Here is a 17,842-nt window from a genome sequence, read left to right on the forward strand (position 1 = left end):
GTCAAGCAACCAAAAAATGGATTTTAGATTTTAAAAATTCATATCACATCATATTTTCAGTAAATTTAATGCCAGGTACAGCCCCAGTTCCATAAAAATTGACACATTGTGGGAAGTGTAAATAAAAACACAATGCAACCATTTAAAAATCCCTAACTCTTACAAACCAATTTCTCTTACAAACCAGTTTCATTCACAATAGAATAATGAAAATATTAAATGTTGAAAGTGAAACATTTCACTAATTCATAGAAAAAAATAAGAGCACATCTTGCATTTGATGGGAGCAACGTGTCTGAAACAAGATGGAACAGCAACAACAGACTGGAGAAAAACATGCAGCAGCTAATTAGGTTAATTGGCGATAGATCATTTTCTTGACTGGGAATAAAAAGAAGCACTAAAAAGAGCACCTCAAGGAGGCAAAGTCTCTCGTAAATTGCAAAGCATGTGACAGTTTTTCTATGCTCTGCTGTGAATAAAAACGTTTAAGACTCACAAACAATTGCATTCCGTTTGCATTTTACATCGTCCTAACTTTTGGGGAACTATGGTTATAGTTCATCATAGAACGAGTTCATCAAGGTTTAAAAACGAAGAAATGTGTCACTGAAATGAACTCGCTCCCTTGTTATGGTGTCGGAGAATATTCAGACATGGAGCACACATTTTTCTTGTATAATCATCCATTTGCTCCACATTAGTAGTTTTAAATTTCTTAATGATTTACTTTTTTCTTAAGCAATATTTCCATTGTCCTCAGTGTTCCTAGCTGTTTGAAATAATCTTGCCTGAGTGAACAAAGACCGAGTATAGGTAAAATGGGGTTGAACTGTTGGATTAGGGTTTGCCTGCTCTGTTACTGTGCTGGATACAGTGGCACAACATTTATGGTGTCCTATAAGCACAGAAAAAATGTGGAGCAAATAAGTATTCAGTAGTTTCTTATACTGTAGGACTATCACTACAAAACTACCTATTAATGTACAGATAAACAGTGCAAAAATAAAGTGCATGGGGAGTAAAATACATGAAAAAAAACCCTGAGTCACTCCCAGTTGGAATACATTTTCAGCTCTTTATAGAACAAAATGGGAGCCTGAGTCTATTTGCATATCATGGCATTATGTACTGTGGTTATAGAAGGGTTAGTGTGTTAGAGTAATATCATGAAGCTCTGAGAACATGGATTATTTCCCTCAAACTGCTCAGTCCACTGCCCTCTTCTAATGCCACTTAAGTGTGCAACTAATGGCCAAAGATGTCAAAACATTTGAACATCCAAATCATTCATAGAAATGCATTTTCCGGCCTTTTTTTGTGCTTCTTTTGACCAAGTCCTTTTTAACTTTTCAGCTACCTGGCCACCCTAACTTAGGCATGCTTAAATGTGCATTACAGAAAACCTAATGTTATTGCTGGAAAACCTACATGAACAAAACTACATTTGAATGGCTATGGACTGGTTACTTGGGTAAGTGATTATACAAGGACTGCAGGCAGTTATTTATTGTTCCTTTTTTGGGTTACTCCAGTTCAGACCAGTTCACCTTTGTCTGTCTTCAAAGTGCAATATTTTCTTTTCTTCTATCTGCTTTTGTTTGAAAAGAATCAGTCGGAGAGAGATTGGGGGGGCTTAAATGTGGGGCACTGACAGAGGTGAATGTAATCAGATCACCTGATTCTTCTGAAAACAGGCTGTAATCTTAAACCTGGAAGGCCTGAGAGGCCAGGCTCAACGCAAGTCATCCTCACAGATGAAATGAGCTCTTTCCTTTTCAGTCCCCCGAAACCAAGCACTCATTATCGTTATCTCAGCATTTGAGTTATTTTATTGAAATCCCCCCTTCCAAAAAATGTGGTTTTTGTTACTCTCAAACATTATTTTCATTATTTGACTTTGAATCAAAAGTTGTATTCAAGAGATGAAAAGAAATTATAATAATTATAATTATAGTATAAATTATTTGTTGCAGTGGGTTTTCATTGTGTTGTCAGCACTGCAGTATTCACTGTACATCTAATTAGATAAACACAGCATCAGTGGAAACAGACTTTTCCTGCCTTATCTAGAGAAAGCATTGTCTCTGGTGAAATAAAGTTAAAAAAAACAAGTGCTGAATTAAAGAGAAGTCTGGCATTTTGTCCTCTAATTTGCACATTCAAACTTGGACCACAAACAATGATGTCAATCAAATGAGCAGCGGACAACACCACCTGGAGCTGTGATGCGTCACAGAGCGCACGGTGATGAAATCTCAGCAGGAATGACACATGAGGAAAGTTTTATGGTTGACTGAGGAGCAGGCACAGAGTAATCAAGCCATCTGCTATATAAAGAAATAAGCTGGCCTTATAATGTTGTGGAAAAAGTTGTAGGATGCAGAACTGAGTTCAGACAGACACTTTCTACTGCCAGTTAACTGAGAGCTATGATTTAATACTCAACGGTACAAGCGTTTGTAGAAATTCAGTTGGTGTTAAGAGAAATTTTTCATTCATATGCACTGATATTCAGATATTTTTTTGGTACTTGTACTAGGAATCTAGTACAGTTTAGTGGAGTTTATACTTCGACTGTCCTGGGTAAAACATGATTTACCATCGTATGTTTATCATATTTTAGATTACATCATTTATATATAAACCTGAATCACTGAGCTAAAACCTAAAGGGACCTAATTTATAAAAATGTTCTTACATTTACACAAACGTACGGTAGTCTTGAGATCATTTCTGACAATGTGCTTGTGATTGGTATGTAAAGAAGCGAAGCATGAATAGATCATGCTTAGCCTGGTTCTAAAAGTCAAATTTGTGACTTTATGGCACCTGTTTTGCCACTGAAAAGAAAAAAAATAAAGGGGTTTAATCGGGATCACACCAACAGAGGAGAATGAACAAAGGCAACATGTATTCTTCTGTGGACTAAAGAGAGAGCTGACAAACACATCCAAACACACATCTTGGCGGGTCGCCCCAGAAGCGAACAAGCATGGATTAAAAAACAGGACTGTAGCTGACATTCAAAAAAGGACAATGAAGATAAACAATAAGGAATAAAAGCATACATCTTTTATAATAGTAATATTAAAGCAAAAGGAAGGGGACCTGATGCACCTCAGCTCTCCCTAATGGACCAGCTTATGCAAAGCAGTACACAACAAAACTAGGACTATAAAATAGTATTCCACAGTTCATTTTTAAGAGTGATTTGGTCTTAGCAAAACTAAGCCAAAGCCACTAAGTCCAAAAGTAAGCCCACTTACCTGCAAAAACATTTTTTTAATGCCCAGAGCCTCATCAGCTGCCTGACATCCCCTCACAGCAAGGTGGAGTGTCCCTTTGGGTGATCCAGTCTACCATCAACGTTTCATTAAACCCATTAAATGTTGCACTGAACTCTTAGAAAAATGTACACTAGCTCTAGAGAAGGTTGTTGACATTTGTGCAGCAACTAAAGTTTCTCTTGCAAGGGTGAAGCGTATTTAGCTGGTTGCAATCTGTAATTTACCCACTAGATGTCCCTAAATCCCTAAAACACTGCTCATTTAATGCTTCAATTGTTTGTGCACACCTGGCCTTAGATTAGAAAAAAAAAATATATCAACATAAAATAAACTGCTATAAAAACCACACCTGCAGCAATCATCTGGAAACTTTCATTATATTAAAAAACGTATTTATAAAATGTAACTTTTACAAAGTACAAAGTCAGCTTACAGCTCGTTGAGGCAATATAACAGATAAAAATCCAAAAATAATTAATCTTTTTGCAGCATGTAACTGAAAGAGCAGCGGTATCGACGTACATAATTAAATATATTTAAAGCCTCTTTGGTTTCACTGAGGCTGAAGATGCAGGCTGTTGATGAACACCGTCTGCAGTTCATTGATGTCGTCACTGGCCTCTATGGGGATGCTGAGCCTGCCTGGTGAGCCTGAAAGCCCACAAGAGACGTACGCTTGCTCGCAGCCATACTGGTTGAGATGGTCATAGTGGGAAACCCCACAACCTCCCACTGCACCTTGAGGATGCTCACAGATGTCCAGGTAGAGGTGCTGTGGCGAGAGGCGGCTGTAGTCCTGTGCCTGGTGCGACCCGTGATAGAGGTGGAGGTGGTGTTCAGGACCTGGGCTGTGACAGGGGCTTTGGGATGGGCTGTGGGGCATCGGGCAGGTCTGCAGGCAGCTATTTCGACGCATCGCCCGGTGGAGGTCCAGTCGAGAAATCAGAGGCTTTCCAATGTTAACGCTTTTGGTCCAATGGATGGGATGACCGTCGTCCATAGCTGCGAAAGCGCCCTGAAGACACACGGTGAAGGCCAGGTCCTCCTGTTGCAAGAAGTGTTGGTAGAGAAATGGGGATTTTAGTAAAGACAGAGAGATCACTGTCTAGCTTTTATAAGTTTCTTTTTATAAAGCAAATCTAAACCAGATATTTTGTAGGATGGACAACTGCTCAGTTGAGGGTAAATAAGAGGATAGATTATTGCCCCTTAACTTTGTTCGTTTTAGCCATGCTACCAGTGTAACTCCAGTAATCAAACTGTAATTCTGTGTTCAGTCTCATGGTCAGCAACAGATGACCATGAGGATTATCTGGTGATTCTGAGACTTTTCTACAGTGCTGCCACGAAATAAACATTTTTATTTGATTAAACCTCTTTAATGAATTATAAGATTTGCTAAGTGACAGCTGTGATTTTGGCTAATCCTGAAATATCTCATCTTCTTCATCAGGTGTCAGCAACTGTCCCAGACAACTTGTTTTGCATATGTCATTTCCAGGGGAGACACATGTATGTTTCCTAGTTTGTTCTTCTTTTGGTTTTGTCTCTATGGTCTCTATTAATTGATTTAAGAGTACTGTATTTTCTGCACCATAAGGCGCACCTAAAAGCCATACATTTTCACAAAAAACAGCCGTGCGCCAAAAATAAAAAAAATCTGTCCCAGATCACACCATTTTGACTTTACCGCGGGGAGCGCCAAGCACTCATCGGGGCATTAATCCCCCTCCGCATCACTCACCGCTCTCCCTTTGCGCCGCTCAGCGCCACGTTCACTTTAGCCTCTTCGCTCTCGTACATTGGAATTGAATGGCAACTGGTCACTTCCGTGAATCTAGGGTTATGCTGATTCCAGCCATTCACTCTGAATGGGGCGAAGATTGTATCGAGCTCGTACTTAGCGATTGAATCGTGTCATCATTAATGCTTCTGCCCATGTCCCAGTGAGTGCCTGTTCTTCAGTCTGAGATGGGTGATGCAGACTGACATGCAGTTTATAAGTTTATAAGTGTAAAAACGACCGATGTTGTCCTTGACCGTCGGACCATGTCCCGCTGATGCAGGGACGTAATACATACGCTACGTGTGCCGGCAGCGATAAACCAATCAGAGAACATTAGGTAATACGTACGCCTTATAATCAGGTGTGCCTTATGTATGGGTTAAGTACAGAAATGGACCCCATAATTGAGGGTGCACTTTATAATCAGGTGAGCCATATAGTGCGCAAAATACGGTACAATTGTTAAATAAAAAAATGCATCAGGAACAGAGGTTTGAGGGTTGCTGCAGCACATGCTGTTTTGCACAGTGAAGCTTCAGACTGAGCGATGTTTCAGTTAGAAAGTTGTGCCTTTAGGGCCTTTATCAGCCTTGTATGTAAAATTCAATCTACAATACTTTTGCGAAGCTGTGCGACTCTGTATGTAAACGAGCACCGGAAGCTTCAACTCGTGGTAGGTGAGCGAAAATTTCTGCTGGCAGGAGCGAGAACACTAATTATTTATGTGATATGTTCTTCATTTTAAATCTCTGATACTTTATTGTAAATTAATTCCACTTAATGTCAAATACTATTAGTTATGGTTTTGTAAACTAAAGACTTTAATCTTGGAAATCCATATGGGTAATAATTATTTCCCTTGGATTATTATAGCAATACTTAAGCATCTACGGTGGAGCTGAGGGAGAGTAGAAGCTCTGCAAATGATAGCATGCTACACTAAGTGCATTATTGTAATTGCCCATCAAGTTAGCAGGCAGATTTCAGCCTTTAGCTGCTGAGCAAGCTCTGCTGCATATCAGAACAGCCTTGGAGAGCAGCAGCATGGCTGCAGCTGCAGTCTTTTTAAATTATTAAAAGATGACAAGCCCCCATGATAGAATAAGAATATAATTTCTGCTAAAAAATACCAGGTTATACCAGGTTAGTTGGCAAAAAATAATAATACTTGAAAATAAATGAATACCTGATATATATATATATATATCATATATAAATGAGACTGTACTGTACAGAGTTTTATGTCTTCAAATTCTTACCCTGAGCTTCTGCAGTGAGCTGAGTCTGGTGTAAAGGCAGTGCTGCGGCAGGCTGCTGGACAGGAGGTAGATGCCTGTCTCCTCTGGAGTCTCTCTGTTCATCTCTTTGGGGTCCACATCAAGGTCCTGCAGTGAGACAAGGAAGTTTTCATAAAGCAACTCAAAATAATTATAATAGTTGTAATAATAATTATTTTACAGAACACGAAGAAGAGATCCCAGATATTTGATATTGACATCACATGTGGATGAAGTGACCTGTGAGAAGTCGGTGACATGAGCTTGGCAGAAAGACATGTCCTCAGGTTTCTTAATGATATGAGTGTAGATAAGGAGCACATTGGAGAACTCTGCGGCGAAGCCCAACTTGATCTGAGCCCCGCAGTCAAAGTTGAGGCACATACTCTCAGGAAGCTCTGGAATGACATGCAGAAACAAACGATTCAGAACCTAAACATTTGATTTATTTTACAAACGGCAACTGGCTCTCAGGCTCTCCTCACAAATCCCACTGATGCATTTAATATGTTAAACTCTTTTTATTCTAAACGTTAAAGTAAAAATATTTCCACTTGTATCTTGTTTTTGTAGCACCATCAGATGCATCCAACTTTGTTTGTTTGCTGAAACCATTTGTCACGACATGGTAGAAATATTATTTTAAATAAACAGCTCCTCTTTATTTACTGTAATCACAAACCAAACAGTGAGCAGTTTTGGTGAGATTCTTTCTAATGGCAAATTGGTGTTAATGACTTTACCAAGACTCAGCTTCAAACAACAGAGTAGTTGTTTTTGGGAAACTCCCGTTTGTGTCTGTGTTTGTGAACGTATTCACTTGCATTGTGTGCTTTGTCAACATTAGCAAGAGTCTAAATGTGTGAGCTGTGATGAGTCACAGTGAGCAAATGGGGACTTTCCAGACCACTGATAACAGATGATTACCAAATCCTTTGGATTTATAGTTTCAGACTTGCCGTGAGCTTTTGCCCATTGGCGGCTGTGTGCGTGAGCGAGATCGGCGCTGTCTCCTGGTAGAATAGGATCAGTCAGCGCTCTCCTCTCTGACAAACTGCTGCGGATCTCCAGAGCCTGTTTACCCTTCGTAGCATCAAACTGACCCATGTCTGGGGACAAAAAAAAAATCTTAAATCACAGGCTATAAATTTTAGGCTCTCACAAACTAACTTACGGGAGCAGAACACTGACTCCACTGTGAGGGGCATTTCATTTTGAATTCAAGTTAAAGAGGCTTCCTGTCCATGTTGTTAACACCGTTTTAATAAAATATTATATAAATAGATCCTTAAGTGATTTATTTTCACTGTTAAGGAAACCCCATTATCCCCTAAGGATACAGATACAGCTTTCACATTAATAATGTAAATGAAGCTGCATTTAATAAGGTTTTAGCTCCCCATTAAAAAAAATCTATTGAAAAACCTCCTGAGGAAAACATAACATAACATAAATGTACATCAATTAACTAATATAGTAATACAGTCTGCTGATTCTTTCAAGTCCTTCAGCCCACTGATCTCCTCAGTCACAAACTATTTCTTATGAAAAAGATTTGCCTGGTTTGAGAATACTTTTGCTTTCCGTCTCACCCTCAGCGACTCTATCCAGCACCACAGTGATCTTCTCATCATCCAGCAGTCGCTTCTTTAAAAACTTGACAAACACACCATTTGTGAAACCAGTGGAGCTGAGCTCAAAGGCCTCTGCATCCTGGCACCTGAACAGCCCCACAAAGCATACAGCAATTTATAATACAACGTCCAGTGCAGAAGCTGACTTTTAATCACAACTGATGTTTCAGACTTACGTGGCATAGCCAAACACAATGTTGGCTGTAACTCTCAGAATAATGTTGGGAGCGCTGTCATCATGAATATTCCTGGAAAAAGAATAAATTGTTAAAAAATAAAACTTCTGAGCACCTTATCAGCTCTTTGTGCTGGAAAGAAAATAATTCTGTTATTCTGTTGGAATTAGTTTCACACTTTAAGAAAAGGAACTCCAGTTCCTCCCAGACTACTCTCGCTGAGTTTCTAATCCTCATCACAAGAGTTTGAGTTTTTCTTCTGATAACCATTGTCAGATTTCCTCACCTCCGTTCACTGAAACTTACCTGAAAGCTGTTTGGCGTCCCCTGGGGACGAAAGCCTCACACTCTTAAAAACCCTCGCTTCTAAAGACAATACTGACCATTTAAGTCTTCATCTCTGCTTTCCCAAAATAAATCAAACAATAAATTTACACTCAACTTCCATGTCACTGCTCTTATCTACGGTAGTCGTTATTTTTCCCACTTACTCTAAAACCATTTCTGCACTTTCCACCACCAGTGTCTAAACTCTGGGGGAAACCTCTTTCTATTTCTAGTCTTCATCGAAAACCTTGTTGATCATAGGATGTCTAAACTCTTAAACTTATTTACTATAAATGGCTGTGTTTTTCAACGAAGATTTCATGATAGAACCGTTATCTGCCTGCCATCATCTATCCAATACCTTCAATCCAAAAACCTCCCACAATGTAAAAACACTACTATGAACATAAGCTTAACTTCTACCAGGTGACAAAACTAGAACCCTTAAAACAGCTGGTTGCATAACTATTTTCAACAAAAAAGTTCCATAAAAGTTCTAAAGACGCATCGATATGAATATTTGGTCATATTTCAGCGATTGTGTGGATATGAAACTTGCCCTTCTTTCTCCAGTTAGCTTTTAACGTTGGAAGAGTCTCTATACTTAGAATTCAAACAGTTGAACATGAAAGTACTATCTGAATTTAAATGACATGTAATGAGCTGGAAGGACACACCTCTTCCTGCACATGTCCAGTAGAAAAACGTTGAGGCCCGTCTCCTTCTCCTGCATCAGTTTTAGGATGCTCTGCACACACAAACAGTTGGCTGACCGGTATGGGTTTGGTGCATCGACTGGCACCATGAAACTGTTTCCATAGTTCTCATATCCATGACCAGCGTAGTACAGCAGGCCTGAAGAGAGAGGCGTGCTTTTGAGTCATGTAATCTAGATACAGAAGATCTCATTTTGGCCACATAAATGGGTCATCAAAGGGTCAAAATAATTAGTTTACTTAGGGTCACATTTGAATCTTTAAATGCTCTGCATAATACTTTGTTTTCTAATTTCACCTCGTACATTATAAACTATCATAAATAAAACACAAAAAACCTCAGGTTAAATCCATTCCATGCATTATTTTCAGATGTGTGCATTTCTGTCACAGCATCCAGAACCATCCGTGTCAGCATAAATCCAAACTCACCGTAGACTCCCTTGTGAAGCAGCAGCAGGAACTCGTCAACAGCGTTTCTCATCTCCGACTCTGTGAGGTCCAACAGTGAAACCACTTTGAAGTTGAGCTGCCGCAGGAGATTAGTGAGGTCGTACACGTCCACCATGGGAGCTTTAAGCTGAGGGTGGTTCTGATACGACAGATTGCCGATCAGCAGGGCCACTTTGTCAGTCGCTGTGGTCGAATACAAGAGAGAAGGAAAAATCCAGTCTGTTACACAGGTGGTGATTACAACACTGTTGCTTTAACACAACGATTTCCAATGACTGCATGACGAGTATTACATCTTTATTTCTTATCTAGACATGATGTTGTGTTCTTGTTATGTATACATGATTAACAAGCTTTCCACGTCTGTGGAAATGTGTTTGTCTGGTTAATCATGTCGGTCTAGTCACACTGCCTGCTTTATGAAGTCCTCTGAGGTTTTGTCATGGAAAAAAAAAAAGAAATCAGTTTGTTGTTGCTTTAGCTGACAGAAATATCAGTTAAACTCTTTGCTTGTTTTTAAAGTTCCCATGAGACAGCAAGTGGGGCGCAAGCTGGCACTACAAATTAAAAATTTCCTGCAAAAACAGAAGCTAGGGAGGTAGCTTGGCTTCCCAAAAAGCCACATTTGCTGTTTGGTCAACCACAACGGCCTGATCAGACTCTATCCACCAGAAGTTTGAGCAATCAAAGAGTCACTGCTGGTAAATAATTAATTTACCCAGTAACAAAACTTTTGATCCCCTATTAAAGAGGGCCAACTCATAAAGATGATATCTGAGGAAAAGCGAATACATCCTGGGTTTTAGAAGTTAGTATTACCCCCTTTGAGCAGCACTAACTTTTTTGGTGTTTGTTTCGTTAATCATCTACCAGTCTCTGATGTCAGCTTGCTGAAATTTTTAACTACTCTTCCACGCAAGATTAAAAGGAGGGGTTTCTTGCAAAGCCAATGAAGAAACACCTTAAAGCTACATAAATTTTGTTGGCTAGCAAGGAGCTACTGTAGGTGTAGCATTTTGATGCCAAAATCTGGAACCCCATGATGTGAGAGATCCTGGACAGTATTACGAGCTGTCAACTGAGCAGCTGAGCAGGCTGAGCAGGCTACAATTTCCATAGAACGTGATAACTTTTTCAGGTGTTTGTAGATGTAACAGCGAGAGAAAGAAAGTGAAAAAAGACAAATCGTGATAACACAGACATACAGGGAGGAAGGAAGCGGATCATACTGTGAGGAAATCCAAACAAAGGCACTTGTTACTGTTTGATGTCGTTCAATACATCAGCCCTTTGTGAGGCTTGCAGTTTCCTTTTTCTGTTGACAATAACCATGTTTTTTATTTCCTTTTGGTCTTATGCACTGTTTGCATCTTGTTTTAAAATGTCAAATTTCAACCACCTGTGTGGCTTCTGATACAAGAAGGTATATATATATATATATATATATATATAACATGTGATATATAGATAAATAGTGTGCAAGCCATAAGAAGCTCCACAATAAGTAAATCTGATTAGACTTTCATGCTTTTAAAGACACTCACCATACAGTTGCTCCGGAATACTATTTAGGGCAAATTCGGAGGAACCTAAAACTGCAGTAAACACAACAAAGAATAACAAACAGTGAACATTTGAAGTCTGAACTCTGTATAAATGCTTTCTGACTTTGATTTCTCTTACCTCCTCCAATTGCATAAATGTCATCTAGGAAATGAAACACAAATATATGATCATGATATAAGCTTTAGTGTCTTTACATAGAGTATTCAGATTAACAACATTTATAAAGAGGGAAATTATCAATCAAAGGGAAAGTGAACCTTGTGGAAGTTTTCATGCAACTGAGTCAACTCAGTAGACCGAAATCTTTAACATGATTGTCTTATTGCCAACAAGTCCCCCTGAGCAGGCCAGCAATGTTTGACAAAGCAGCAAACAAGCTCTTTACATGCTCCAAAAAAGTGCACGTTAAGTTTATCATTTTTCGAACACGTGCATTAGTTTTAATATCAGAAAGACTCTTTAAATTAGGAAAACAACATTTCGTAGGTACTATTTTTGGCTGCAAAGTGAAATATAAATTTAATTTCAACCTGGAATAATTTTCCTTTGAACGCTGAGTTCGACAGAAAAGTGTGCAAGCTGTATATTGTATACTGGGGTGACTGGTGCAGCCTTGTCTGTTCAGTTATGTTTGATTAAATACAACAGAACATCAAATTAAAGTGAGCACCAACCATGCCCATAATAAAGCCGTTCACTAGGAAGTTTGTTACTTCAGATGTTAACAAAACCTGTGTGTGGATGATTAGGTGGAATTATGAAAAAAAAAACATTGAGAAAAAAAAGATGCTTTAGGTTAAAAGACTTGTAAGACTTATTTCCAGCAAACTTTGACAACAATAGCCACATTAATTAAAAGAAAGTGAGGTTCAAACAAACCACAATGTTTTCTTTATGTCACATCTGATGCAGACACGAGCCTCAAAACTACAGCTAATGTCATAAAGGGACCAACCATGTCACAAAGTCACAGCAGACTTACAGCTTACCAACATAACTTCATTTCTTGAATAATTTTCTCATATCACATAGAAAGACTATAAATCCAGACACTACAACAAGATTGTCTGAATTCAGCCTGTAAGAGCAGTTCAGTGTTGCTGTCAGTCATTTCATGGGATTTGTTGACAATAACACAGATTGAAAACACTACCATCGTCTTGTGTTGATTGGAAGCCATGATGTTACCCAGATCGAAATTCATGCAAGTGAATACTAAAATAAAACTGTGAAAGCTTTGCTATGGTTACCTAGATCACAACCCACATGCAGGAACAGTTACACTTCACAGTTTTGAACAGGTTATGATTTACATTTACATGCCTCTAATGCATGCTGACTGTTAGTCTGTTTAATAAACCATCCACCAGCGCACGCAACCCTACCTTCAGAGCATTCCATTGCTCCAGTAATCTGGACAGATATCTTTGGTGCTTTTAGTCAAGAACAAAAGCAAACAGTTGCTCAGACATAATGACAAAGAAGCTGCATTTTCAGTACCAAAAACCTCCCTCAGGTGAAACCTACCTATCAGAACGTCAACTTCATTGGTCCACATTCTTTCAGTGCTGCTGCTGATCTCACAGCGATACCTGCCATGATGATCCTGCATCACATGAGGAATCTGAAACACACACGCTCTATGTTTAGCCCCGATGATGATACCACATATTTACAGCTTTCAGATCATGATTTGTAATGTGTAATTAAATAGAAAAATAGTTCAAAGAGAAGCAATAAAAGGAATAACAAGAGTAAAATATCACCGTGAGTTTTCTTTTTGTGAAGTTTGGGATTGGGACTCCGTTTCTGTGCCACTGGTATCGAGGGATGGGCCGTCCCACGGCTCCGCACTCCAGCTGCAGGATTTCACCAACATGTAGCCGCTGAGACTGGGGATGTATCACCAACTTCAGCCGACCATCTAAGGAATGATAACTCTGCCCTGTTGAAGTGGAAAAAAGGAGGGAAAGTCACAGAGTAACTGGTCATAGTCCAAAAGAAGTAAAGATGTCGAGCAACCGTTACGTGCTCTTCAAGGGACAATCTTACCTGGAGACACGCCGACATTCAGGACATCCACCTGAGCCCACTGGCTGAATTCACAGGCATCCCCACTGTTGACCCTGCAGATGTAAAAGCCGGCGTCCTTCAGATGGACGGGACTAATCACCAGGTCTGGAGAGGAACTGTTTTGCACCTACGGTTGTGAACATGTGAATCGTGTTTATCACTGGGAAGTGTAGTATAACATCATTATAGCCCAGAGGAGACACAGCGTCCAACGTCTGCAGACATATGGTCATCACTTCATCCTCTCTTTATATTCACTCTCCTCAGTTCTCTGTGGTAGCTTTATAAAAGGTGATATGGTCCAAGACTGTGTCCATGTGTCAAACAGCGTCATTGGGAATGTACACCCACCATAAGACTGGTCCTCGGTTTATCATGCATTTTAATCTCAACCTAAGATCCATCTATTGGCGATTTCAGTAAACTGAACTCAAGTACCACAATACAACAAGGGCATAAAAAGGCAATGTTTCGTGTGGGGGGGGAAGTGCCGATGTAGGAGATTTCAAGTCCAAACCTGTGTGTTATTTGACTTTAGAACTGTGACTCACTGTGCATTTCCTTCAACTTCAAAGCTAAGGAACACTGTTCCAGAGAATACATCACAAGGAAATTACATTATTTTTGCTGATAAAATATTTTACAAAGTGTCAAAATATAAAGGTGAGGGGAAAAAACACAAAAAGAAAAGATAAACTACTCTACTCTCCCTTAATAAAATACTGACAAGCAGAAATAGCTTTACAATTGGATCCATACTGACATCAGATCATAATGGTTGCAATGTAATAACATGGGGTAAACATCCAAGGCAAAACTTTCAACTGACAGTGTCCGACCCATTTAGCAGTTTCTGGTCTCGGCAGTCTCACTAAATTTACCTCTGGTTACAAAGATTGTTGTGCCTTTAAATATGCTAGAACCTGATAGGGAGAAAAGCTCTCAGACTTTTTTTTCCTTGCGGAAAATATTTCGGTTTAAAGTCTCTGTATGTTGTAACTCACCTCTTCCCTTGATTTGAACCACTGGTACTGGACTGGAGATTTCCCCACGGCGTGGCAGCTGAGGCGCAGATTGCGGCCACATATGAGAGCAACAGACTGGGGCTGAATGAGAATCTGCAGGGCTGTGAATTTGTGGAGAAAAGGTCCACTGCGAATTAGCTTTTTTTTCTCTTATACTTTACATGCAATGTATTATTTTTTGTTAACCGCAAGAGTTGAAAGTGCTCATCGTTAATCGTTAATTTACGACCCAGACAACAACTCTTCTCTTAAGTGAATCACACCATCTCATATATAGAATTGTGTTTCCTTTTCCATAAAACATTGCTTCCAGTAACATGGTTACATTGAGTATTAAGTAAATGCTTTAACAACAAAACCACAACATGAGTCATCAATTCCTCTTAAAGATAACAAAACAACAAAGACCAACCTGGATGCGTCACAACATACAGAAATAACCTTTTGGAGGCTGTTTTATTGTACCTGGTGGTTTCAGGCACTGCAGGGCCTCCGAATTGCCCAGAGTTTGTAGGTAGTCAATCAGGTGACCGGTGGTGCAGCCTCGCTCTCCCATCAGCCTCAGCAGCATGAAGCTCGGGCTGCCTTCCACCTCCAACACCCGCAGAGAGCACATCTCCATATCATCTGAGCTGAAGGATGATACAGCAGACTGGTGGCAAGTTCGAATCAAAATAAACTTTAAAAATATCACTGAGGTGCAGGAAACAAGTATACTTAATGGCTTTAAAGGAAAAGAAATGAGAAGAAGAGGTTTCTGGGAGATGGAGTCATTATGGTGTGATTTTGGAATCCCAGCTGAACAGCTCTTCATCATAAAAATATAAACAAATGAAAAACATATCTACATGGTGTCTAACAAATTGAACAATAACTCCTTCTACTGTGACTTTAAAAGCTACTTTAAAAGGTTACTGCAACACACAGCATACATAAGAGTATAATTACTGGGCATTTTACAAAGGCTTCCCATGAACAATCTCATGCTGGTAATCTGTAGATTAAAGCTGTTCATAATAATAGTAACTACAACACTAATAGTCTTTTCTAACCTACCTGACTTTGAACCGCCTGTCACTGCCGACAATCTCTCCAAGTTTTCGCCATCCTTTAGTGCTCGATTTATCCAGCACCTCACAGAGCTTCTTCACAACCGACTCCTTCAACAAGCTGATTTTCGTCGACCTGTCCAAAGAGTCCCCCATGGCAGCCAACAACTAAAGGTTAGCATTAACTCTACCCGGCCTCTGCACACTGGTAGTACACTTGACAACAAGTCGCTTCAAGACAAATAAGAGGGAAAAAAGTACATTCAACTTCCTGAAAGAAATGGTAAAATAATAGACACACCTACCGCACCATCTAGGGATTTCCCATAGCGGCAGTTGACTGTACTCCGTCAAAGATTGTTTATCTATAAAGATGGGTCTCAGTTTCGTATTTAGCTGCTAAATTACTGGAAAATGTACCTCGCTTAAAGTTATTTCAACCATGCTCTGAGTTAAGGTACGTTTATTTTCACATCCCGTTAATGATACTCGACTAACTGCTTTTAAATAGCTAGTTTTAGTTGGAAGAATGCTAACAAACGTTCAAAACATTACCGCTATCTAGTTACTATTATTCATAGAATAATACTACCCCGCTGCTAAATGGTAAGTAGAAAACAACGAGACGTTATTTCTCAGTATCATTTTATTACATCATTTCTTCTAGTTAGAAAGTAATATGTCAGACAGTTTGTATGCAATGTGCCGCAAAACATAGCCAATGCACTAATTCAAAACAGGCATACAGCTGACTTACTGGGGCAGTCAGAAAGACGGAATAAGGACATGAACCATCTTGCTCCGTTTGCACTCTTTGGCAGTACTAAGCCCAGGTGAAGTAAACCAGTCTCCTCCCTCCTGACATCACCTCTGTTACTCATATCAGACCCGGACTGTCATATGCTCCAAGCTGGAATGGGAAGTCTAGATCTGAGTTTTTCACCTGTGTTTGTTAGTAGTAGTTTGTTTATAACCGAGAGGCAGAGTAAAGTGCAACGTTTTGACTATCTTTTGTTACTCATTTTATTTGATCTTTTTCTTATTTTATTTCAACTGCCAACATAGTTTCATCCAGCTATTTTAATTTCGTACTATTTTTCCACAAATATTTATATAGCACGCGGTACTGTCATGTGACAATGTGTGTTTGTTGTCTATTATTTATTATGTAGTTTTCCAGGTCACAAATGTTAACAGCTTCTCCTTCTTTAACTCACATCTAACTGAAATATAATTCAGCAAACTCACTCTTGAATAAAACTATGACGATCAGCTGAACCGAATTAGGCTTTATTAATCTCAAAAGAAAATCAGGGACGTTCCCGTATATATATTATTGATCAAAAGAGAAACATATACAGAAAATGCCTTGAAAAATACACAGGTAGGGGTTCACTTCTTACAGTTCAGATGTGTGCACAAAGGTGAAAACGCAAGACAGATGAAAACACCACACCTAGAAGAATAAAATGATTGTCCGCCACTGTCAGTTTTCATGCCAGAAAGACTCAATTCTGCCCTGGCAGAGAGGTAAGTGGAAAAGTACAGGGCCCCTTGTGCTCAGTCAAGTGAGATTGGATTTTTGTTGCTGTAAAAATGTGCCTACTGGCATCCTTTACCTCCGTCACCTTCCACCGATTCAACAGTCGCTGCAGATAACTTGTGCCAGCTGACAGTTCCTATAGTATAAAAGTAAAGATTTCTTGTTTTTATACAGAATTTTACTCATATGGTTAAAAACACTTGATTGACTATATAAGATATTGCACGGACATTAATTGTGCCTGGAGTATGAAGTCCAGAATCGCAGCAGCTATTGAATACAGTGGGTCATTATTTTTAAAGAGATGATTTACTCACCCTTTTGAAATACACAGTTAACAGCATAAAAATGCAATACAACTTACAATGTCTTTTGACATGTTATTTTATTAACTTCAAGTTCACAATCTGATATTAGTTGGCATAAACGTGATAAAATATTATACTTTTTACTTATAGATGTAGATATAAAGTCCTTTCACCGTGTTAGGTTCAAGCAGGCTCAAAAAGGGTATGTTTTTCTTTCTTTGTGTCCTCTTTTGGGCCATTGAGTTCATGTTGTGATGGTCAGTTAGGAAGAGATGGAAAACACACACCTTTGGGATTATAGGTCAAGCCCTTTAATTGTTTATTGATGCCATGTTTATTTACTGCCCACAGCCCTGTTGTCCTTTAAAATGCTGACTTTGTCTTATAAATATGTCAGTAAAAAACGCTGATCAGTTTCCACCCATATCCTGGTCAGTAAAAGTCATGTTTTGGCTGCGGACAACTTGGAAAGACCACACGAGTGGCCAGATGACCTCTCAGAAGGATGCCTGTTTAGAAAAAACTAACAGTATTCAATCTGTGGTGTAATCCAGCTCATTAACAGCTTTTACACAAGCTTTACGCAAGAAGCTATTTTTTGATTATAAAGTCACCGCCG

At 39.3% G+C, this 17,842-nt stretch overlaps 1 protein-coding gene across 1 annotated transcript; it reads right to left on the reverse strand.

Moving 5' to 3' along the window:
* Nucleotides 1-2,892: 2,892 nt before the first annotated feature.
* Nucleotides 2,893-15,621, reverse strand: malt1 (MALT paracaspase 1). Its single transcript, XM_072387496.1, has 17 exons — nt 15,380-15,621; nt 14,789-14,955; nt 14,303-14,424; nt 13,278-13,425; nt 12,992-13,170; nt 12,753-12,849; nt 12,611-12,658; nt 11,343-11,366; nt 11,204-11,254; nt 9,639-9,842; nt 9,168-9,345; nt 8,164-8,235; nt 7,946-8,073; nt 7,313-7,462; nt 6,594-6,751; nt 6,336-6,461; nt 2,893-4,335 (listed from the first exon to the last, which is right to left on the reverse strand). Exons 1-17 carry the CDS (start codon nt 15,526-15,528, stop codon nt 3,844-3,846), a joined length of 2,493 nt encoding a protein of 830 aa, XP_072243597.1. The 5' UTR covers nt 15,529-15,621; the 3' UTR covers nt 2,893-3,843.
* Nucleotides 15,622-17,842: the final 2,221 nt, after the last annotated feature.

This window comes from Leuresthes tenuis, unplaced genomic scaffold (assembly GCF_036924035.1).
Source record: "Leuresthes tenuis unplaced genomic scaffold, fLeuTen1.0.hap1 SCAF_6, whole genome shotgun sequence".
Classification (NCBI taxonomy): Eukaryota; Metazoa; Chordata; class Actinopteri; order Atheriniformes; family Atherinopsidae; genus Leuresthes; species Leuresthes tenuis.

Excerpts from the sequence above, each read along its gene's own strand:
- malt1 (XM_072387496.1), bottom strand. The coding sequence starts at position 15,528 with ATGGGGGACTCTTTGGACAGGTCGACGAAAATCAGCTTGTTGAAGGAG. Across the intron at positions 14,425-14,788 it reads GCAGTGCCTGAAACCACCAG|CCCTGCAGATTCTCATTCAG; the intron begins GTACAATAAAAC and ends ACAAATTCACAG. Across the intron at positions 11,255-11,342 it reads CATTTATGCAATTGGAGGAG|TTTTAGGTTCCTCCGAATTT; the intron begins GTAAGAGAAATC and ends TGTTTACTGCAG.